The sequence below is a fragment of the Protomyctophum bolini genome (assembly GCF_963924005.1).
Source record: "Protomyctophum bolini genome assembly, chromosome: 14".
Taxonomy (NCBI): domain Eukaryota; kingdom Metazoa; phylum Chordata; class Actinopteri; order Myctophiformes; family Myctophidae; genus Protomyctophum; species Protomyctophum bolini.
In genome coordinates this window covers 5,674,989-5,700,324 of record NC_137875.1, presented here as the reverse complement: position 1 = coordinate 5,700,324, position 25,336 = coordinate 5,674,989, and the positions used below count along the sequence as shown (strand labels likewise).

Here is a 25,336-nt window from a genome sequence, read left to right as displayed (position 1 = left end):
ATAAAGCAAAGGTTTAGTATGGGTCCCCAGCATGTATAGAAACTGCCGGATGTTAACTTGCATATGTTGGGCAATTTTCATAATTGGCATAATATGTGACCAATTACAACCTATAGAAGGCAAACTATTCAAAATGTCATCATGCTTTATGTAGCTTTTGATGTGTCAAACTAAGGGGTTTTCATGATGCTGAATCCATTCCAAGCATTAGTTTTGCAATTATGAAAATTGCCCAACATATGCAAGTTAGCAATCCGGCAGTTTCTACATGCTGGGGTCATTTATAACATAAAACGTTGGTGTACTCAACATGTCCGGGTTCACTTTTTGGCTACTAGGCTATAGTTACAGTCTTCATAAACGAGATGGTGTCTAGTACAACCATACATATTTTTTTTAATGTCACCATAGTCCCGCGTTACCAGACTGTTGACTCTCGCAATTTTCCAAATGCTTTCATCAGACAGTCTGGACCAACGGAAGAGCTGTCATGAGTAAAATATAAAGGGTGGAGTGGAGCCTCCTCCCCACTTCCGTTTCGTCTTTTTACAGTCGCGCATATTTATTCTAATATAAATAGAAATCATCTAAGCATAATATAGCTTGTTGCTTAGCAGAAAAGAAAATACAAAAATGTAATGTAAAGATATTTTTAAAATATATTTTCGTGAACGGAAATGGCAGCTTCCGTTTACTCAGCTCATGGGGGCTGTAGTTCCAGACTCTATATAGCATTCTGTTACTCAGCTCATGGGGGCTGTAGTTCCAGACTCTATATAGCATTCTGTTACTCAGCTCATGGTGGCTGTAGTTCCAGACTCTATATAGCATTCTGTTACTCAGCTCATGGGGGCTGTAGTTCCAGACTCTATATAGCATTCTGTTACTCAGCTCATGGTGGCTGTAGTTCCAGACTCTATATAGCATTCTGTTACTCAGCTCATGGTGGCTGTAGTTCCAGACTCTATATAACATTCTGTTATTCAGCTCATGGGGCTGTAGTTCCAGACTCTATATAGCATTCTGTTATTCAGCTCATGGGGCTGTAGTTCCAGACTCTATATAGCATTCCTTACTCAGCTCATGGCGGCTGTAGTTCCAGACTCTATATAGCATTCCTTACTCAGCTCATGGGGCTGTAGTTCCAGACTCTATATAGCATTCTGTTATTCAGCTCATGGGGCTGTAGTTCCAGACTCTATATAGCATTCCTTACTCAGCTCATGGGGCTGTAGTTCCAGACTCTATATAGCATTCCTTACTCAGCTCATGGCGGCTGTAGTTCCAGACTCTATAGCATTCCTTACTCTGCTCATGGGAACTATAGGTCCAGACTCTATATAGCATTCCTTACTCTGCTCATGGGAACTATAGTTCCAGACTATATACGTAGCATTCGGAGATTGTGGAATAGTAGCTACACGAGACGAATGTCACCATGCGGTCCTGAATGCAACTGTGTTCGGTGGTTCTGGTATTCACCGGGCCTAGTAGTAGCATCGTGCCCCGCTGCAAAATCCAGAGTGTAAAAAAAAAACGGATCTAATTTCCGTTAGTTCAAAACGACACGGCACACCGGCGGCGGTACTCACTCCTCAGGTTGGAGGACGCCCCCTGGTGGTGGACCATGCGCGGCGGCAGCGTGCTGTGGTACGGCGGCGTGGTGCTGAACAGGATGTCGTTGGGCACGGCGGCGTCCAGCATGGAGCTGTGCGAGCTGGCGTAGGACGAGCCCTTGCGGTTGCTGCTGCTGCACACGCTCTCGTCCGACAGCGTCCGGTAGATGGAGCGCCGCGGAGACAGGGTCCCCGCCGTCTGATGGCGAAGGGAGAGAGAGGGAGAGAGAGAGAGAGACATTAACAAGACATTAACCCATTCTGAACGGGAAACCCGTTTTGGTGTCAGCATCATGTTATGCTTTAGCTATTGAAAAATAGCAGATCTACAAGCTCATAGCGTGCCACCGAGTGGCGCGCTAAGAGCTTTTAGGTCTGCTATTTTTGAAAAATCGAAGAACGACTGACATTTTTGGAATCTGATCTCAGGTCAGAATGGGGTTAATGAGACCAGTGTGTGTCCAGTGGAAACCTCGTATGAATCTGATCTCAGGTCAGAATGGGTTAAATGTGGAATAGTTGACTTCACCCGGATGCCAATAAATAGTGCCTGAGAGATAGGGTGTGAGAATGAGACGGCTATAAACAAGACGCGGTCTAATAAAGCCGTGGCTCCCACAGAGATGAACCCATTCTGACCTGAGATCAGATTCATACGAGGTTTCCACTGTGACACACACTGGTCTGACCTGAGATCAGATTCTAAAAATATCAGTCGTTCTTCGATTTTTCAAAAATAGCAGACCTACAAGCTCGTAGCGCGCCACTCGGTGGCGCGCTATGAGCTTGTAGATCTGCTATTTTTCAAAAGCTAAAGCGTAACATGATGCCAACACCAAAACGGGTTCCCGTTCAGAATGGGTTAAGGGACGCAATACAACAACGACCTCTGCATCCATGCTGTCTGCGTGCACGCGACATCGCCCTTTATACTTACTGGTCATGGCAAAAAATACATCATTTATAACATTTCAATAATTAATTAAACCAATTGGTTATTAACCATCATTAACAACGTAATGACTATACAAGCTCACAATTCATCGCACCTTGACGGTTGAAGTTATGGTCTTGTTTGTTATGATTTATTTGAAGTAATTTCATTGATTAGTTTGATGAACTGTTGCACCCCTAGTAGAGTCTGAGTGTTGGTATAAAGATTCACTTGATTTGAATATAAGCACATGCACACACGCCCGCACACGCACACACCATATACATAAAGGGATGCCATAGGGCCGTACTATATGCGTTGAGAACGTCTCCTCTTATCGAGGAACTGTCAGGAGAGACAATATGGTGGATCTCCAGGATTTCGCCATAGAATGGCGCCATATAGAAACTATAAATAAATCCACACTCCTGGCAATCAGCCACGTCTAGAGTGTCTTTTCTTGTGAGCCCTTCGTGTGACGGCGCACAGACAAAGACCAATGAGCACGCTCCAGTGGAGCAGCGGCTATAGCCTACAGGTGATTTTCCCCCTTGCATTCATTGGCACCGTCGTCAGGACTCGCATGTATGTCTGTGAGCGCCGTGAGGCCCCTGCTGTGATTACAACTCTCTGTTGACCATAATGAATTGCATTTTTATAGCGCTTTTCTCCAAGTGCTCAAAGCGCTTTACAATGGTTCATTCATTCATTCATTCATACATTGGGAGGTGAAGCGGCGAACAGTCGACGCCAGCGTCCTCACTTCCCACATTCACACACCAATGGTAGCGAGCTCGCACCGACCGACTCATTGGAGGTAGTGTAGGGTTCAGTGTCTTGCCCAAGGACACTTGGGCAAGACCACAGTGACCATTCTTCTTCTGGCTAGTGGATATATTATAGCCAAGCCAACCCATACGTGCAGTAACGGCAGTTCTCTAGCCCATTCTGACCTGAGATCAGATTCATACGAGGTTTCCACTGGACACACACTGGTCTGATGAACCCATTCTGACCTGAGATCAGATTCTAAAAATGTCAGTCGTTCTTCGAATTTTTCAAAAATAGCAGACCTACAAGCTCGTATCGCGCCACTCGGTGGCGCGATATGAGCTTGTAGATCTGCTATTTTTCAATAGGTAAAGCATAACATGATGCTAACACCAAAATGGGTGCCAGGTCAGAATGGGTTATAGCCAAGCCAACCCATACGTGCAGTAACGGCAGTTCTCTAGTCTCAACTCTCAATCTCAAATATTGCCCCCCCCCCCCTCACTTTTTACGTTGCAACGTCACCACTGCTGTTGACTCTCTATAATAGGATCCTTGTCTTGAGAAGGATCTCTGTCACAGAACAAACCTTTTAGAGGCCTGTGTGTAATGCAATGTCAGAGGTCAGAACATTAACCCATTTAGACCTGAGGATGATTCTACAAATTAATGACAGTTTTCTGGGAAAACCTCATTTCTACAGTATGTCAGTGGTTCTCAAACATTTTCATATCAAGGACCCCCAGAAACATATGTAATCGACCCCCATCTCAAAATATGTTGTTCCAGGAACCCCCACCTGCAGAAGCAAAGATTTGAGTTAAAATCGTTCGCTCTGAAAGAATATATATTCAAAGATTTGTGCCACATTTTCACGATTTTTCAAAAAATAGCAGATCTACAAGCTCTCACAAGCTCTATGAGCTTGTAGATCTGCTATTTTTCAATAGCTAAAAAGTTTAACATAATGCTTAAAAACACCAAAAGGGGGATTCCCGGCCAGAATGCGTTGAACAAGCCTTGCCGTCCCGGTGGAAATGGTACTGTACCAAACAGTTGTGTTCCTGTATGGCCAACGCAGAACGACAGAACACTATAACAGCACACGATATAGGAATGGAGTGATACGTAAACTAATATCGCCACAGCCGCGGCGGCCATAGTTTTGACAGAGGATCCGTTGTGCAGAAAACCAAACCACACCAACAACCACAGAGTTCTCTGCGTCCCTCTTTGCTTACATAAACACTGCCACGGATGACATCAATAGTGGCCACAAAATGAGACGCCACACCGTTTAGCCAGATTAGCTTTTGGCTCAACCGGCTGAAACCAACAGCGAGAGTGGTTAGGTTATACATCCAAAACACAAGCCAACACCCAAACATCGCATTTCAAAGACCAGATCAGCCCCCCCTCTATCCCCCCATCCCCATTCCCCAGTCCAAAACAAATCTATTACGCCTTTTTAAACAGAAATACACTGGAAGTATACAAACGGCAATATGAGGGGATTTATGGGGGGGTTTTGAGTTAAAACACTTTCAGGGCTTCAAATTGTTTAATCCAACGATCAGCTCTTGCTTAATACGTGAAACCCGCTATTTGTTTAATGCGTTCAATTCGCCGTTTTAAAAATAATTAAAAAGAAATAGCGGATTTGTCGCGGAACCTGGTGACGAGGCCGTCGCGTTATGTTGACGAAACCGGAAATCATACTTCCGGTTTGTTCTGCAGGGCTTCAGGGCGGGGAATGTGCTCAATGCAAGTGAACGGGTGGGCCTTGGTTGGACTGCAACGCGCTGTGCAGGCTGTGTTCGTTTCGCATTGTCATGGCCGCCTGTTTCTTCTCATAAAAAAAACAAACCATTGGGACTATATTTCACCGGATTGTCGTCGATCAAAGCGGCAAATAGCGTAGAATATTGGATTAAATAGCGGGGAACGCATGGGGTTATGCAGTAGTCCTGTTGTTCACATCCAGGCCCCCATATGGTTCTCTCATCAAAACATGAAAAAAGAAGAAAGAAATGTGCTTTCTCGTGGTATTACTGTAAGAGGGCTTCATGTTTTCAGAGGCCATCTCTATTTATTACATGTAGAAGATCACACTTGGCACCCTGCGCGTTTCTCACTCACGCTGGTTGACTGAACCCCACTGTGTGCTTCTTTCCGCATGAAATACTGCACTAATAATAAAAAGAAGCAGCAGCAGCAGAGCTGCCTGTCGCCTGTGCTTGGCTTTCATATGAGAGGTGTGTCTAAATCTGTCTCAATCCACTTCCGCGCCTCGTCTCAACCTGACACAGGCTGTCGTGCGTTCCATCGATGTTATTGTGAAGGCAAAGTCGGATTCCACATACGAGAGGCATGACTTAGTGAGAATTCTTTGCATCGCGGCTGGGTCTTTGAACAACAACAACAACAACAAGCGGTGGGTACCTATACGTGGTCTTTGACGCGCGGCTGGCTTCAGAGGATGTGTTCCACCAGTTTTTATTGTATTTACTTTTTTTTCTCCTTCCTCCTTTCCCACAGGAAGGTTTAAAAAAGGGGGAGAATACACTGTGAGCAGCCTTTCCTTTTTACGTCAAACCTGCACAATAGTCTAGCTCGTGTTTCTGGAAGCAAAGCGTCCCCACGGACTGCTATAGGCTGGCGAGGGAAAATCTCCCCGCGCGGCGGAGCACACCTGCTCGCCAAAAAACAGTGGCATCGCTTTGAGTGACGCGTGCGTTAACCTTTACAGCATCCTCTGGCTGATCACATATATACAATAACTGAGCCAAAGGCAGGTTGTATTGAATAAATAAATAAAGAGTAAATAAGTATAAGCAAGTAAAAAAAAAAGCAGTACTTGCTTCCTGTGGCAGTCAGTTATTAAAAACACAGGTCACTGTATAGCTCCCAAGAAAATAAACAGTACAGTTATACTGTACGTGTTCATTGGGATCAGATGTGAGGAGCGGGGGGGGGGTCTTGGCTCCATGCCCGCCCGCATGCATCTCTCTCTCTCTCCCAGATCATTTCTCCACACACGCTACAATATATCCCACCGAAAGAGACAGGGGAATGAGATTACAACAAAGAGCCACATACTGTACAGTACAGTGCTCCATATATTCAACACAGGCAGCACTTTATATATATAATATGTCCCATTGCATGTGCTGATTACAGACATTTTCTCCTCTGTGGGGAAAATGGGAGGGGAATAAATATCACAGCTCAGCTCAGCTCCGGACCCGGCGATAATACACCTGCTTTCAGTTTAGCGCGGGCGGCGCTGACGTGCCGGGTCTCTCGTAAACACTGGAGTTGCGGTGTGTGGGCCCGGTGAAATGAGTGAACGCAACCCGACAACAGCACAACAACAACCAGAGTCTCTCTCTTATCCGAGCAGCTCCAGGAGCTGTGGTTATATCTCTGTCTCTCTCACCTCCTCCGGGGGGAGAAACTAAATTAAATGGAAACTAAATGAAAACTAATCCACTACTACTAAAACATAGACAAGACTATATATACTGACAATTTCGTCAACAGATAAAAACTAGACTAAAGTGTTAGGAAGGGACTAAAGTGGACAAGAGATCCAGTATAAGTCATTTTACACTTGATTGCATGCTGAAAATAGCTGACAAAAGCTCACAACGCGTCGCAGCGCATCGCAGCTTGTAGATCGGCTATTTTCAGCAAGTGTAAAATCAGCCATTATGACGGCATCAAGGCCCGCCAAGATACATTTTAGTCGTCAGCTGTTGAGTTAGTCGACAAACATATTATGATATTTAGTCGACTAAAACTAAACTAACACCAACACAATCCAGGTGACTAAAATGTGACTAAAACTCAAAGTAAAATAAACATTTGCTGCCAAAAAACAACACTGCCGGGGGCAACGTAATGCATTTTACGCTAGAATTGAGCCGGGCGCATCCTAAAAATATCCCATTTGTAAATGTCTGCAGGGTCCTTTCCTGGTGGATAATGGATGGTGGTGTGGGGGTTGGGGGGGGGGGGGGGGGGAGGAGGACAGCGGGGACAGCGGGTCTCAAGATGCAATTAATAGAATCCGCAAGACCCAAAGACATCAAACATGGGCCGCACTCTCTGTGACTTCCTGCCTTTTAATCCATGACATCCCGACCGAGCAAACTCGGGCCCCGTAATAAATTAGATTACGAAAACAGTCTGTGCCCTTCCTGTGAGAGGAGAGAGAGAGAGAGAGAGAGAGAGGCAGAGCTGTGCAGAGGGTGGAGCGACCGATAGGCAGCAGATGTTTTGTCCTGCGCTTATTATTTGGTTCCTATCGAGAGGTGATCTACCAGCTCCGTCTCCCATGCATGCATAGGCCTGTTAGACGGTCAGCAGGGGGGAACGGCCTGGAGAGACACATTCCATCCTGACCTGTATCTACTATCTATATCCTGACCTGTATCTACTATCTATATCCTGACCTGTATCTATATCTATATCCTGACCTGTATCTATATCCTGACCTGTATTCATTGAGTTATAGACACAGTCCATCCTGACCTGTATCTACTATCTGTATCTATGACCTGTATTCATTGAGTTATAGACACATTCCATCCTGACCTGTATCTCTATCTATATCCTGACCTGTATCTATATCCTGACCTGTATTCATTGAGTTATAGACAGATTCCATCCTGACCTGTATCTACTATCTTATATCCTGACCTGTATCTATATCCTGACTCTGTATTCATTGAGTTAGAGACACATTCCATCCTGACCTGTATCTACTATCTTATATCCTGACCTGTATCTATATCCTGACCTGTATTCATTGAGTTATGGACAGATTCCATCCTGACCTGTATCTACTATCTCTATATCCTGACCTGTATTCATTGAGTTATAGACAGATTCCATCCTGACCTGTATCTACTATCTTATATCCTGACCTGTATCTATATCCTGACCTGTATTCATTGAGTTATGGACAGATTCCATCCTGACCTGTATCTACTATCTCTATATCCTGACCTGTATTCATTGAGTTAGAGACACATTCCATCCTGACCTGTATCTCTATCTATATCCTGACCTGTATCTATATCCTGACCTGTATTCATTGAGTTATAGACAGATTCCATCCTGACCTGTATCTACTATCTTATATCCTGACCTGTATCTATATCCTGACCTGTATCTATATCCTGACCTGTATTCATTGAGTTATAGACACATTCCATCCTGACCTGTATCTATATCTATATCCTGACCTGTATCTATATCCTGACCTGTATTCATTGAGTTATGGACAGATTCCATCCTGACCTGTATCTACTATCTCTATATCCTGACCTGTATCTATATCTATATCCTGACCTGTATCTATATCTATATCCTGACCTGTATCTATATCTATATCCTGACCTGTATTCATTGAGTTAGAGACACATTCCATCCTGACCTGTATCTATATCCTGACCTGTATTCATTGAGTTAGAGACACATTCCATCCTGACCCGTATCTATATCCTGACCTGTATTCATTGAGTTATAGACACATTCCATCCTGACCTGTATCTACTATCTCTATATCCTGACCTGTATTCATTGAGTTATAGACAGATTCCATCCTGACCTGTATCTACTATATCTATATCCTGACCTGTATTCATTGAGTTATAGACACATTCCATCCTGACCTGTATCTACTATCTCTATATCCTGACCTGTATTCATTGAGTTATAGACAGATTCCATCCTGACCTGTATCTACTATCTCTATATCCTGACCTGTATCTGTATCTATATCCTGACCTGTATTCATTGAGTTATAGACACATTCCATCCTGACCTGTATCTACTATCTCTATATCCTGACCTGTATTCATTGAGTTATAGACAGATTCCATCCTGACCTGTATCTACTATCTCTATATCCTGACCTGTATTCATTGAGTTATAGACAGATTCCATCCTGACCTGTATCTATCTCTATATCCTGACCTGTATTCATTGAGTTATAGACAGATTCCATCCTGACCTGTATCTACTATCTCTATATCCTGACCTGTATTCATTGAGTTATAGACAGATTCCATCCTGACCTGTATCTATCTCTATATCCTGACCTGTATTCATTGAGTTATAGACAGATTCCATCCTGACCTGTATCTACTATCTCTATATCCTGACCTGTATTCATTGAGTTATAGACAGATTCCATCCTGACCTGTATCTATCTCTATATCCTGACCTGTATTCATTGAGTTAGAGACAGATTCCATCCTGACCTGTATCTACTATCTATATATCCTGACCTGTATTCATTGAGTTAGAGACAGATTCCATCCTGACCTGTATCTATCTCTATATCCTGACCTGTATTCATTGAGTTATAGACAGATTCCATCCTGACCTGTATCTATCTCTATATCCTGACCTGTATTCATTGAGTTAGAGACAGATTCCATCCTGACCTGTATCTACTATCTATATATCCTGACCTGTATTCATTGAGTTAGAGACAGATTCCATCCTGACCTGTATCTATCTCTATATCCTGACCTGTATTCATTGAGTTAGAGACAGATTCCATCCTGACCTGTATCTACTATCTCTATATCCTGACCTGTATTCATTGAGTTAGAGACAGATTCCATCCTGACCTGTATCTATATCCTGACCTGTATTCATTGAGTTATAGACACATTCCATCCTGACCTGTATCTACTATCTATATCCTGACCTGTATTCATTGAGTTATAGACAGATTCCATCCTGACCTGTATCTACTATCTCTATATCCTGACCTGTATTCATTGAGTTATAGACAGATTCCATCCTGACCTGTATCTACTGTCTATATATCCTGACCTGTATTCATTGAGTTATAGACACATTCCATCCTGACCTGTATCTACTATCTCTATATCCTGACCTGTATTCATTGAGTTATAGACAGATTCCATCCTGACCTGTATCTACTATCTCTATATCCTGACCTGTATCTATATCCTTACTCTGTATTCATCGAGTTACTGTGACTGCATTGCATCATATCGTTAACCACTTTATGCTGTACAATATACTTCATCGTATGGCGAATAGTGACAACCACTCCAAGGAACAGCAATGATTGTCCATGTTCACCTACAGTATGTGTCCGCTTATGTGACATTAACCCATGCACCTATGTGACTGTGAGTACCAGACCAGTATGACTATTAGTACCAGTAGGGGCGCTGTTGTGCCAGAAACAGAGAGAGAGAGATAGTGCTGCGCTGTTGCCTGCTAATGAGAGAGAGAGAGAGAGAGAGAGAGAAGCTTTTGCATTTTCTGTGAACATTTTTGACTAGAATTTCATGCCCAAAATAGGGACACCAGGTCTAAAGTTGTTAACAGGCTTATAATTAGTCTGTGTGTGCATGTGCATGTGCGTGTGCGTGTGCGTGTGCGTGTGCGTGTGCGTGTGGCAATGCATACTGTGTAGTGTACGTGTGTGGTGAGTGGGTGACAGACAGACAGACAGACAGTGTCTCACCTTCCTCCTCTGGTCCTCTCATACGGTATACATGCATACTGTGTAGTGTACGTGTGTGGTGAGTGGGTGACAGACAGACAGACAGACAGTGTCTCACCTTCCTCCTCTGGTCCTCTCCTACGGTATACATGCATACTGTGTAGTGTATGTGTGTGGTGAGTGGGCGACAGACAGACAGACAGACAGTGTCTCACCTTCCTCCTCTTGTCCTCTCGGTACATGCATACTGTGTAGTGTACGTGTGTGGTGAGCGGGCGACAGACAGACAGACAGACAGTGTCTCACCTTCCTCCTCGGGTCCTCTCCCGGAGGGGGGCTGTCTCTGTCGGGCAGCATCATTTTAAGGTACTCCTCTTTGGACAGCCCCTGCAGAGCCTCGTCCTCCCGCTCCGCGGAGGCCTGCAGCCGACAGGCGGCCTCCTGCTCGTACAGCTGCCTGCAGAGGACACACAGAGAGCGGAGCTCGTCAGAGAGGAGGAGGGAGGGGAGGGGGGGCTGCGTTCTGCTGCCTGGGGGGGGTGGGGGGGAGAGGGGAGGAGGCTCTCTCTCTCGTCGTCGGCTGACTGACTGACACAGCTTGGGGTCAAAGGTATAGAGCCGGCGGTCCGGAAGAAATTGTGTCAACGGCGTCAATCAAGGGGGCTTTTTTTTCGGGGGATGTCTTCTCCCTGCCTCATGCGAGTCAGGACACACGGGGTGAAGTTAGGGATTATTGACAGATTTGGGGGGGTTAAGGGTCAGGTTTGGATGGATGGGGGGGTGGGGGGGTGGGGTTTGGGGGGGAAAGGCATTGTTTCCTGTCCCATATTGCCAAACGCATAATTATAGAGATTAGGAAAAGAAAGAAATGCAGCCAAGTTCTGTTCTGAGAGGTAGAGAGAGGAAAGAAAAAGGATGTTTGAGTGAAGCTGATTGAAGACGCGTGGGAGAGTCGGGCCGTGGACTCCACAGCGGCGCTCAAGCGGTAGCAGACAGTAAGACATGCAGGACCCGTTCTAAAGACAGGAGATGGACCCAGGAGAGAAGGTGTCATAGCCAAGACAAGACGTTCTAAAGACAGGAGACACGTGAGGAAAGGTCTGGCTACACTGAGGGTTTTCACCTTTAAAGTCAAGGGTGGGAGCAGGGCAGGAACACAATAACACCTGGCGTGTTTCAGTGGATATACGATACTATAGACCCTCTGCCTGCTGGAAGTGAGCAGCCTGCCGTGTGCTGAGTTCTGTTGGCAGGGTGTTAACATGGCCGGGGGGGGGATTTGCTCGACAACTAGACAGCGTGGCAGCCTGGTTATGTGAAGCGATTTCATAGCCTCCTCCTTTATCCCATGGCTAGCACCATGGCAACCAAACCCTGAATACATAAACCTATAGCAATACCCATGGCTATGGAAGATATGCTACTAGTACTAGTAGTGCCGTGTAGCTTAGAGATGCTATGATGAAAACCACATGTGGCTTAATATAACTCCAATTCAGTTGTGCCCTATAGGCTCATATACTGTGCATGACTAATAGTGGAAAGTGTGACATTAACAATGTTTTTATCTCAAACCCTCACCCTAAACCTAACCTCCCACGGGGCAGCACACCTAAACCTAACCTTAACCCGTGTCTAACCTATGACTAGTCTAAACTAAGTATGCACCCCTATGTCCAAAATAGGGAAGCCAGGTAGAAGGTGGTTGACCACACCAAACGTAAAGGACCCCCCACAATAAATGCACCCATGGCAGCTAATCCTTGTTGTCCGCATACAGTACAGTATGAGTGGCAGAGAGTCATTCTGACTGACAAGGCCAGCAGCAACGGGGTCCATCTTGAAGGCTGCAGCCCACCAGAACAGTAGGCTATAATAGTTTGTCAGTGGAGCTCCTGACTTCCATGCAGATAACGATAACGCTGCATCTGCATGGTGAGCCCTGCATGCCTCACTCTATCTGCGTGCGTGCACTGTAAACCCATTATGTTATGCTTTAGCTATTGAAAAATAGCAGATCTACAAGCTCATAGCGCGCCACCGAGTGGCGCGCTACGAGCTTGTAGTTCTGCTATTTTAGAAATATCGAAGAACGACTGACATAGAAACATAGCTTATTCAGAAAACTGTCAGGATGTAGAAGACATTTTTAGAATCTGATCTCAGGTCAGAATGTGTGAAGTGTAGTGGACTGGGAGGAGTGGACAGAAAGGCACACTGGAGACCGAGGGGATCTGAACCAGGGTTAGTAAAGTAGCAGGAGGATTCTGCAGGGGAAATACAGTAGGAATGTCCACAACCACAGCACCCTACACACTCAGCCAGCAGCATGCCACACCACACCACATGGCACGGTCCAGCACTTAAGACCCGCCATGACAGTGGAGAATCAGAATCAGAATCAAACTTTATTGTCACATCACATTACAGGTAACATGGGTGAAATTCTTGTTTGTGCAGGCTCATCATTGCAGTTAAAAGAGCAGAGCGGGGCTGTGGTGTGGGAGGGAGGGAGGACAGTGTGGGGGGGGGGGCAGGGAGGGTCAATCCAAAGCTGGGGAGGGGGCGTGGGGGTATACGTTGGGTGGGTGGGGGTTGGTTGGTTCACAGGGTTGTCTGGACTGTGTATACCTGGAACGCTCTGAGAGCGTTTTGAGGAGGAAGGCTAACAAGCCCTCCGCTCCTCTGGAGCAAGAAGCAGCAGCAGGAGGAAGAAGAAGCAGAGAGAAACAGGTTGAGGTTAGCGTTAGTTAGCATCGCGTCACATAGTACAGCAAAGGTTAGCGTTAGTTAGCATCGCGCCACAACAGAAACAGGCTGAGGTTAGCGTTAGTTAGCGTCCCAAGAAACAAGGAAAGTATAGGGGTTTTTTTTAGAATGAGAGTGTGGGTGGTAGAAACACTCATTACATTTAGAACAATATCTGTGAGTGATATTCGGCCATTTATCACGATGAGACGACGTTGTTGCGTAAGATGAAACAAAACCATAGGCATACATAAACAAACACGGGGGAGGGTAAAACTCGATTACGGTGCTTTTTCATAACCACTGCAGAAGATGACTTCAGTGCATGCTATCAATCACACAGCCCTTAAGTGGCAAATTTCACGGCCTAAATCTGATTACTCTGAAGCCATAGCAGATAGAGCGGGGTGGGGGGGGGGTCTCCCATTCTCTCCCATTCGCTCTCCTCTCTCACACAAACAAACAAACAAACACAGACAGACAGACAGACATGCATACAGGTACAATTCGCTCACACACCATCGCGGCTCCATTTCAATTTTGCTCTGAATGGGCCTCTGTGCTCTGCCGTGTGCTATTTAATCATCAAACAGACACAGTCACTCTTCACAGTTAATATATAGACTCTGTTGAGAGTACGATTTCCCCTGGCTGTGAGGCACTGCGTCGTGCATTTGTCTTCCTTTTTGTAGCCTTTTCAAGGAGGATATTCCACGGTCTTGTGGAGTAAAAGTACAATCTTGTCCTCGGAGATATACGTATATAGTATAGGAAAGAAGGAAAAGTATGGATATTTTTAAATACTCCACAAAAAGTAAAAACAAGAATTGAAATGTCATTTGCAGTTGCCTGCTTGTCTCAGTGGCGCAAAGGTGTTTTTTTTTAACGGCCCTGAGCAATTCCGTGCCCTAGGCAGGATTTTCCGTGATGTCCCCTTGAAAAATGACCATGGCGCCCTTGTGTTCTAAAGCACTGTGTTTTGGTTTTTTTGCTTGGTGGATGCCCCCCCTCCCCTCATGATGCCCTAGGCAACTGCCTGTTCTGCCTGATGGGAGGGCCGGCCCTGATTGGGGCATATAGGGTTTAGTATTCCATTGGCTTAGAGGCCAACCAATCAGGAAAATCTCTCCACTACATCGCCACTAACACTATAGGGTTTGTTGACGGCTGGCTTTTATCCAGCCACTTCAATATGTCAAAATGTTACTTAAATACAGTAGTTATATTACACCACTATGTGTGTGTGTGTGTGTGTGGACACTATCCCAGTGAAGACATGCTGATGCAGCCCTTTGTCCGTGTGCCAGTCTGCAGGGACCTGGCATCACGCCACCGATCAATAATCACAAGCGACGCGTGCCAAGTGTATTATGTCTGCAGCCTCATCGAGCTTATTTATTTGGTGGCTGTCGGCTACAATCAAGGCCAGCCTGCATGTGCCCCACTGGGTACTGGGCTGAAGCGGGAAGCTGGCTTCATTTATTCTGTCGCTCGGCGTGTCGGGGCGCCAAAAATAGCCGACCTACAAGGTCCACAACGTGTCACATTGCGATGGCATTGTGAGCTTGTAGATCAGCTACTTTCGGCACTCCGCCACACACATCGCATGACGAGGTATACGTATCAGGAATAATAAGAGCGCTTCGGTGAGAATACGTAAACAATAAGACTAATCCATTTTGGAACGATAACGTCAACTAGATTTGAAAACACTAGTCTTCACTCTTCAATGCTTTTGCGATTTAAGAGCACACCCTGCAATATTTTCATACATACAACACACACGCACACTCACTCACTCACACACACACACACACACTCACATGCGCACACTCACCCACACTCTGAAATGCTGGGAGGTTCCTCAATGCAATGGCCATCACCATCACCATCATCATCATCCTTCTTCATGCCCACTTCATGGTGCGTGGCGGTGCCATGGGGCGGCTGTGGCCCGCGTGTCTGTCCACAGGCCTCCGGGCCGGGCCCCGCCGCCACAGGCCCCGCCGCCGCCCCTGCCCCCGGGCCTGGCCCCGCCCCCGAGCTGCTCGTTTGCGGGATGGTGTACACCTTGGAGGAGTCGGCGGACACACAGTATCTGGCGCCTCGCGCCAGGGGACTACCTGAGTGGTGCGAGCCACTGGTCGTGAAGAGCAAGAAGAAAATATGAAAAAGAATAAAGCAAGCATGAAGCATGAAGCATGTGACACAAAGAATGACCAAAATAAAGACACACAAAGCAAGCAGATGAATTGGTGACATACGTGTGGAAAAGAAAAACTGAGGGTATGGTTTGGGACTGATATGGCTGAGACTGAGGTGATTTGGCTCTATCCTCCAGACACACACACGACTTGAACGCTACTATAGGGTGTAGAAACGTGTACGTCACCAAGAGAGGGGGGCGTCATCTGAAAAGCTAGCGGCGCCATTCTTGTTGGCTTTAACCCATTCTGACCTGAGATCAGATTCATACGAGGTTTCCACTGGACACACACTGGTCTGATGAACCCATTCTGACCTGAGATCAGATTCTAAAAATGTCAGTCGTTCTTCGAATTTTTCAAAAATAGCAGACCTACAAGCTCGTAGCGCGCCACTCGGTGGCGCGATATGAGCTTGTAGATCTGCTATTTTTCAATAGCTAAAGCATAACATGATGCTATAACACCAAAATGGGTTCCCGTTCAGAATGGGTTAAACTCTAGCCCACATCACTCAGAATAGAGTGACGGTACGTGGTATGCTTTTGTAAATATTGAGCTCGTTCCTGGCGACAACACATAGTGAACCAACAACACCATGATGGATGGAAAGAACGTCGGGGCCCAAATACCTGACAAGGAAAATGTCGTGAACAAACACGGCTGTGCTTATTATACTTGTTGAAAGATATACTTTGTCGAACGTTATGTCTCTGCGCCCGTGCGACGTATACAGCCGAGATCTAAGCCCATTCTACGTCTTTTTGTAAACTCGTCAAGATTCTGGGTTCCTTGGTGCCGTCTCCATGCTGGAAAGCTGAAAATCTAATTCCGTTATAATTACATATTCTGGTCTTTGTTTGTTCTCTTTCTTTGTGAAGAGGATATTATAGGGTCATTTTTCAGACAGTACACTACACTGTTTTATAGTATTAAAGTGGTAAAGATGAAGCATATTCACCACTGACAACATGAGCAGCATGTGGGCCTATTATAATAATCAGTCCAAGAGCAGCGAGCGCTCCGCCCGGATATCTCTTCTAGTTTCCTTCATTGATCGTTTCATCTGATGGAAGTCTCTCTAGGACCGCCGACGGACACGTCTCTCTTTTCTTCTGATCTGTTCTGTCTGTCTGTCTCTTTCATCCCTCGTCTCGCCACCACAAAGGGAATCTGTTAACAGCTCAGCTCAGTTTAACCACTTAAGCCATATTTATTTTATGCTTTCGTTGTACGACGGTGTTACACAATCATCTCAAATCCTTCTACGCTCAAACTGCGTGGTGGTTAGAGAACTATTTCTATTAGATACAGAGGTACTACACTTTGGGACTAATATTCCTACTTCCTACTTCTCTTCTCTGAACTTGTTTAGGCCTGACGTCGAAAAAACGTTCGCTCTGAAAGAATGTATATGTTCAAAGATTTTTCAAAAATAGCAGACCTACAAGCTCGTAGCGCGCCACTCGGTGGCGCGCTATGAGCTTGTAGATCTGCTGTTTTTCAATAGCTAAAGTATAACATAATGCTTAGTTAAAACACCAAAAGGGGTTCCTGTCTAGAATGGGTTAACCACTTAAGCCATATTTATTTTATACTTTCGTTGTATGACGGTGTTACACGAAAATACCAAATATAGCCGATCTATAACCACTTCAGCCCTGTTTCATACCTCCCTCCGTCACATCAGGGTGTTGCACACAAATGGCCAATATATGAACATCTCTGACATTTTTAAGGGTCCAAAAATTGGATCATGCTAAAAATCCAAACCTCAAATCATCTCAACTCCTTCTACGCTCAAACTGCGTGGTGGTTAGAAAACTATTTCTATTAGATACAGAGGTACTACACTTTGGGACTAATTTTCCTACTGGTTTACAACTTTCTTCTCTGAACTTCTCTGAACAAACATAATTTTGGAACAAATTCATAGTTTTGTATTCTCGTCTTGTCTCTAATCATGACTTATTTTTTATATACTGCAATCATGTCTACTGGAAATCATTTATATCTTGTTATGTCTTTATTGTATTTAATATACTGTAGGTAGAGGCCTCGTATAAACCCTCAGGGCTTCTTGCCTCCTCCTGGCACTTTCCCTGCTTTAATGTATTGCACTATACTGTGCTCAAATCAAATCAAAACCTTCGTTAAAGAAAAAAAGACGAATCTAGCTTGAAGCACAGAACCTGCTGCATCCATATTCATGCCCATCTGGCCCATGCCCTTACAAAACACGTGTTCCAACTGTGTGACTGTTTCTTCAGATACCACTGAAGTGTCAAAGGCTCCTGTCATGTCAGAACTGAACAGTAAAATGGGTGGTGAGTGAGTGGTGACCAGGATGATTTGTGTTTCCTTGGAATGGTATTGTGGACTGGCCCGGTTTAGAGTTTGGGGTCCTTTTTGTTTTGCTTTGAGGCAGAGGCACGCTGATGATGTCCATATAAGCCAATCCTTGACCGGTCGACCTTTTTGGCAGTGTGTCAGATGTTTTTGGCAACTCATACACCGTGCGCTAGAGAGAGACAGGATCACTTTCATTAAGCTGTCTCTGTGTCTCTCCCCCCTATATGTGCACGCACGCACGAGCACACACACGAGCACACACAGGCACACTCTCACACACACGCACGCACGCACACACAGGTCAGTGATCTGAACAGATTGCGCTGTAACATAATCCTATATGAGATGAACAAACAAGACACTTGTTTTGTTTTAGAGACAGACTGTGTGGAATCGCTCCAGGGCCAAAACTCGCTCTGAAGCCCCACCTTCCTCCCAGCTGGCCCCCAGACTGGTGGCGGGGACAGGGGACATGGACCCCCCCATGGGCCCCCCCATCCCCCAGACTGGTGGGGACAGGGGACATGGTCCCCCCCATGGGCCCCCCCATCCCCCAGACTGGTGGCGGGGACAGGGGACATGGGCCCCCCCCCATCTCCCACCCCGGTGGGGACAGGGGACATGGAGCCCCCCAGGGCCCCCCCATCCCCCACCCCCTCAGTACCAGTACCCTGCTTTATCAGTTCTGGCACAGTGGGATGTAGCAGCCTGCAGGTCACTGGGGAGGACTGCTGAGCGATAAGGTCAGGTAACAGCCACTATGACCACCCAGGTGCTGCATGTCTACTAGTATCATGTCTATGGACTCAGTGGATTGTTGAGAGAAAATGCAGTTTCCCCCTTGCAGACTGTTATCTGCCCACTGCCAAGAATGACACAAAACACATACAGTATAGGATACATACATTGTTGACGTTAACCAGCCTTTGTCTTATAAAGGTCACATCTCGGATCCCCTCTGCGTGCTACCGTACATACACGTACGTATGTATGTGCAGTCAGTGGACATTTGAAGCTAAATTGGTCGAACGTATAGCCATTTGAAAAGCCACCCTTCGGGGGGTTGAAAAGGTTACTTGGACACGCATACAGAACAGATGGAAATCCTAGTTTCTATCACTCATCGTCATAAAACACATCCGCGTCCCAAACTGTACTGTACCTGGAATGGGAGGAGATCTCGCTCAGGTCTCCGATGCTGCCCTCCCCGGTCCCGTCCCGAGCGGCCATGATGGCCGAGGCGTAGCCCTGGGGCAGGTACAGCTTCCCCCCGTGGTCCTCCTCCGACTGGGCCCCGTCCCCCTGGTGGTGGTGGTGATGCTCCGACGACCCCCAGGGATGGCCCTGACCCTCCCCCTGGCCCCCTCCCCTGCCCCCTTGCAGCATGACGCGGGCCCCCCCGGGGGGCCCCACCACGCAGCCTGGGTTGGTGTCGATGCCGCTGTCCGTGGAGGCCCCCTTGATGTAGGTGAGGCCCAGCATCTCCGGGTCCATCAGGTCTCCGGAGCCAAAGTGCTTTATGTCGTCGCTGTTGCTGGAGGCGTTGCTGGAGAGGGTGTTGGAGCTGGAGTGGCTGGAGGTCTTATCTCCTGTCTGCTGGAGAGAGAGAGGGAGAGAGAGAGGCTGTTAATCCACCAGAGACTTTCCTTGAGTAGATCACCCCCTACATGGGAACTGAGTAAGGGGAACCTCCTGCCAAAACCTGCAACTGTGTTGTGTGTCTGCTAAATACCATAGTCGTACACATTGTTGTGTGGGTTTGTCTCCCAGCAGTATACTTGTAATATACACACTATATAGGCTCCAGTAAGGCCTGCCACTAATCCAACATCCGGGGAATCGCTTCCCGGAGTCTCTTTTCGTCCTCCCCGTCGCAGTTCTGTGGACCTCCTGACGTTTCTTCCTAAAGGGGAGTTTTTCGTTACCATTGTCGCAATATTGCTTGCTCTGGGTGGATCTTTGTTGGTTGTAAAGTGTCTTGAGACAACTTGTTGTGATTTGACACTATAATAAAATTGAATTGAATTGAATTATACCGGGAATATGAATTCCTGCCATCCGGCCAATGGTTAAAGACCCCTGTTACTAAAACCAACAGGTACAAATTCTCATTTATACCTCTATACCTCCATCCGGGCTGTCAACAAGGGAAGCAGGACGAGGTAGATGTAGTTACACTCGGTGCACTTTAGCTCTTAGTTGCACTTATATTTATCGTAACATCTGTCTGTCTGTTGTTGTTTATGTACCTTCTACTGTTTGTAATGTCTTTTAAGAGCTTTTATTACCTGCTGTAAAACGAAAGTGCCCAGCTTGGGACATATGAATGAACTTGACCGTGACCGTTACCTTGGGGACTGTCTATCCCATTCAGACAAATCTGATGTTTATTCAGAACTCTCTCTTGATAGCTATAGCTGGCACTGAGGTTGACCTGTATTGTTCTTGTTGTCCATATAATGCACTTAGTGAAACACTAATTGCGTTGTATACAATACAGTATATACGTTTTGGGAATTCACAAAACAAACTCATTTATAATCAGAGAGAGAGCCATCCATCCATCAACGAACGGAGATACAGGATCCCTAATGCATCCTCGGATACATTATTGAAGACCTTAACCCATTCTGAACGGGAACCCCTTTTTGGTGTCAGCATCATGTTGTGCTTTAGCTATTGAAAAATAGCAGATCTACAAGCTCGTAGCGCGCCACCGAGTGGCGCGCTGCGAGCTTGTAGGTCTGCTATTTTTTGAAAAATCGAAGAAAGACTGACATTTTTAGAATCTGATCTCAGGTCAGAATGGGTTAATCAGACCAGTGTGTGTCCAGTGGAAACCTCATATGAATCAGGTCAGAATGGGTTAATGTTGCATTTTGCAGCAGTCGATCAATACTGATGACAGCAGGTAATGGGGTTTAGGTTGAGGTCAACTTAATGGGAGGACAGCAACTAATTGACTTCTGCACTATAAAACCCATGCGTCCTGTTTCCTTTTTAATGCCTCGCAAAGGCCTAGCTAGGCCAGCTAAATCATGGATGAACCTATGAATCACATTATACTTTAAAGAAGGGGGGAAAAAAAGTACCCTGCGCTTTGGGGAACCAAGATAACAGAGACGGATAAATCTCCACTGAACTCTATTAGAGTGTTATGAGATCAGAAATAGAGTTGGATGATCTAAGGGGAGCTAAGAGGCTTTAACCCATTCTGAACGGGAACCCATTTTGGTGTTCCCGGTGTTCCCGTCCCCATTTTGGCATCATGTTATGCTTTAGCTATTGAAAAATAGCAGATCTACAAGCTCGTAGCGCGCCACCGAGTGGCGCGCTACGAGCTTGTAGGTCTGCTATTTTTGAAAAAAATCGAAGAACGACTGACATTTTTTAGAATCTGATCTCAGGTCAGAATGAGGTTAATCAGACCAGTGTGTGTCCAGTGGAAACCTCGTATGAATCTGATCTCAGGTCAGAATGGGTTAAACACTTGTTCAACCTTTTAGAGAGAGGTGTCCCACAGTGAGCTACAGGCTGCAAGGAAGGATGAGGAGCAGAGAAATGGCCGTTTAGCGTGCTAACGGAGTGCCACGAGACAGACACCCTGATGTTTGGCTACGGAACTCCAGAGGGGGAAAGTAACTAAGTATGTATGTATAAGTACTGTACTTAAGTACAATTTTGAGGTATTTGTACTTTACTTGAGTATTTCCAATTTCCAGTACTTTTACTTCTACTCCACTATACGTCATCTAGGATCTAAATATTGTACTTTTACCCGACTACAATTATTTGAAGGTAATATAATAATTATTTGAATTATTTGAGGTATATTGAAAATAGCCGATTGCGACGCATTGTGAGCTTGTAGATCTGCTATTTCAAAAGATTTTATTTTATTTGAAAAGTTTAAATGGGACATTCTGCATAAGGTACTTTTACTTAAAGTAAAACATTTGAGTACTTTTTCCACCACTGGTGACAGCAGATTGTGTACCGCGACACAAACACCCTGAAATTTGGCGACTGAACTCCACCACCACCAAGGTCGCTGTGACCTTCTCTCTGCTCAGCCACATCCATGTGAGCATAACCAGGCCTGACAGGTCTCAGTGAGCACAGCGGACCCCCCCCCCCCCCCCCCCACATACACACACACACACAAACACCTCAACACCTCCGAGTAACGGAGTCAGAGTAGTAGTCGGTCCACTTACCCTGGACAGCTTGTTGGGCGAGTCCTTGCCTCCCTCTCTCTGCTTCAGGGAGTTGAGGATCTTGGTGGAGGGAATGTGCCACTTGGCCTCTGGATGGAGGAGAACACAGAGAGAGAGAGAGAGTTGAGTGGGGTTGGATTGGCAGAGGCGCAGCCAGGGCACCGCACTAGTGTTTAGTCATAGTCTCTTGAAGAGTTTTCATTTAGTTTTAGTCACATTTTAGTCACCCGGAATGCTAGTTTTAGTCAACTAAATACCAGTAAGACGCCTGAGGGCGAGAAGCGACCTCGCCCTAATTAAGGGCGAGGTCACGTGCACCTGGGTGACAGCAGACTGCTGGGCGAGCGCTGGCGCTTTGGAATAGGGGGTCAGATCAACATATCCGCCTGGGTGACAGCAGACTGCTGGGTGAACGCTGGTGCTTCTGGGGGGTATAAGATCTTAATTCTCGGGCCTGTTGAGAACTATAGTTTTCGCCTGCTGCCGGCTGCCGGACTGCACTAATAATTTTGGGGCAGGACCGTCTAGAGTTTAAATGGACAGTTATCAGTCAAAAGGGGATGTGTTTCGGACTCACCTGCAGACCTGGTCCTCTCCAGAGTGTGCTCTCTCTCTCGGTGGCCGTCGCCCTCACAGCCGTGCAGGTCTCCTGAGTGCTCATGGAGGACAGGAGATGGACATCTGAAGGAAGAAGAAGAGAGTATATATGCTTAGCTTGTACTGCATATAGTACAATACATGTTGCTCTATGAAAATAGCAGATCTACAAGCTCACAACATGGTCGCGGTGCAACCCGTCACAATCTTGTAGATCGGCTATTTTCAGCTCACTGCAGGTCTTGCGTATCGAGGGTAGAGGAAGCCTCATGGTGAGGATCACAGCGTCGGCTATGGGCCGTTGAACAAACCTTGTTTTGACCAGAAATGCCGTCTTCCTGGGAGAAGGAATTGGAGATAAAGGCGATTGAAAGAAACGGATAAGATGGGCGCGCTGCAGTCTTGTTGACATCATCAGATAGCAATTAACCCAATGCTAATCGACTCGATCAAAAGCACTATAAAAGACCAATTGGCGTTAATCTATACGCCAATGGCAATGGCCGATTCATTCAAATGGCCGATTCATTCAAATGATGTGGATTTATGCCAAAGGCAGGCTCCGAGTTAATAATAATAATAATAATAATAATGAAATAATATAATGAAATGCAGCTCAAAGTGCTTTACAGAGCAATGGAGGAAAAAAATGAAAAGAAAAGCATGGCATATAAAACATTAAAATAATAGCAGTAATGCAATACAGTGAGGACATTAATAACAAGGAAACTATCAACTTAAAGCCAAAGCTGTGCTTTAAAAAAAATGTCTAAAGAGGCTCTGCCTGTCAAAGATAATAGTCGGGAGTTTGTTCCACGCTGTCCGTCGTCCCGAGTTAAGAGCAAAGGGGTTATAATGACAGATGCACTTAAGTCACGGAGAAAGTGTCATTATGAACGTTAATGCGGTCCCTATAGCCTGGGATCTATTACCCTAATGAACATGTTGGCTTCTCTCTGCCATGACAACTCTGGCAGTGATCTGTGAATGAAGGGTTCATGTCACTTGGTTCTGAGGCCTCTCTGACAGACAGACGGACGGCCCAGGCAGGCGTATACTGTATATATACTGTACTGTAGGCAGCCGTGTGGAGCTAAGCCTCTTGTTATGGTCTGTAAGCACTTACGTACACTCGTCTAGCGGTCTCTGATGGATTCTGCCTCCAGTACAAGACCCAATACAGTGTGTCAGCCCTTAAGCCGTTCATGACGGGAACCCCATGTTGGTGTTCTATAAGCATTATGTTATATACTTTAGCTATTGAAAAATAGCAGATCTACAAGTTCATAGCGCGGCACCGAGTGCCGCGCTATGAACTTGTAGGTTCTGCTATTTTTTCAAAAATCATGAAAATGTGGCGCAAATCTTTGAATATATATTCTTTCACAACGAACGTTTTGAACTTATGTCTTTGCTTCTGGGGGTCCCTGGAACTACATCATTTGAGTCCACGGCCTAAATACAGATAATTATGGGGGTCCATGACATGAACGACTGACATAGAAACAAACGTTTTTTCAGAAAACTGTCATGATTTATAAGACATGCATTTGTAGAAATCTGGTCTCGGGTCTAAATGGGTTAAGCCTGTACAGTCAGCAGGCCCTGATGTGTCCCGTGCAAAAAGAGAGAATGGGAAACAGACCTAGCTGTGTGTGTGTGTGTGTGTGTGTGTGTGTGTGTGTGTTTACAGCAAAACTAGTTCACAGTGTTGTCCACTCACTGACTCGTTTTCTCCGCGACACCTATAAGCGTCTTCTGTATTTAAAGGGTCATTGGTTCAAAATACCTGGAATGGACGACAGATCCACTGCAGCTCTAGTATACTGTAGTGCTTTTAAGGTGTACTTTTCCCTGTGGAGACACTCTCCACTCCTGCATAGTTAAGAGTGTGACCTTTTTTGGATTTCACCTCGACTGGTAGCCTATACCTAGCTCTTTCCGTGCCGCGCTTAATGCGCACATGTCCGAGGGCTCCTTCGCCGCTAGAAGGGCTAATAATATGCTAACTGTGAGGCAGTTGAGCTACAAAAATCGCCTAATTGCACATTACAGGCGTGGATGGCGAAAAGATTCAAAGAGAAAAACGCTGTTAAAGATCGTGCTTATAACAGGAGTGAATGGAGGGGGGGGACATTTTTAATCGCCCATGACCATAGCGGAATGAAATCGTCTCCTACGGCAACAACACCCGCCTACGGTATACGTGGATGCGAGGCTATAGTCTGTAATATGCATACAAACATAAAAAGACGTTAACCCATTCTGAACGGGAACCCATTTTGGTGTTAGCATCATGTTATGCTTTAGCTATTGAAAAATAGCAGATCTACAAGCTCATAGCGCGCCACCGAGTGGCGCGCTACGAGCTTGTAGATCTGCTATTTTTGAAAAAT

The 25,336-nt window shown here is 45.8% G+C and overlaps 1 protein-coding gene across 1 annotated transcript in view; it reads right to left on the bottom strand.

Annotated features, from left to right (window-relative positions):
- Positions 1-25,336, bottom strand: part of LOC308328543 (signal-induced proliferation-associated 1-like protein 2) — a gene marked incomplete at its 5' end in the record, with an annotated part of 108,680 nt that overhangs the window by 14,609 nt on the left and 68,735 nt on the right. Inside the window, 6 exon segments of the mRNA XM_080782445.1 lie at positions 1,593-1,815; positions 11,129-11,279; positions 15,408-15,710; positions 19,289-19,719; positions 22,344-22,432; positions 22,921-23,024. Coding sequence (XP_080638571.1) covers positions 1,593-1,815; positions 11,129-11,279; positions 15,408-15,710; positions 19,289-19,719; positions 22,344-22,432; positions 22,921-23,024 — 1,301 coding nt within the window.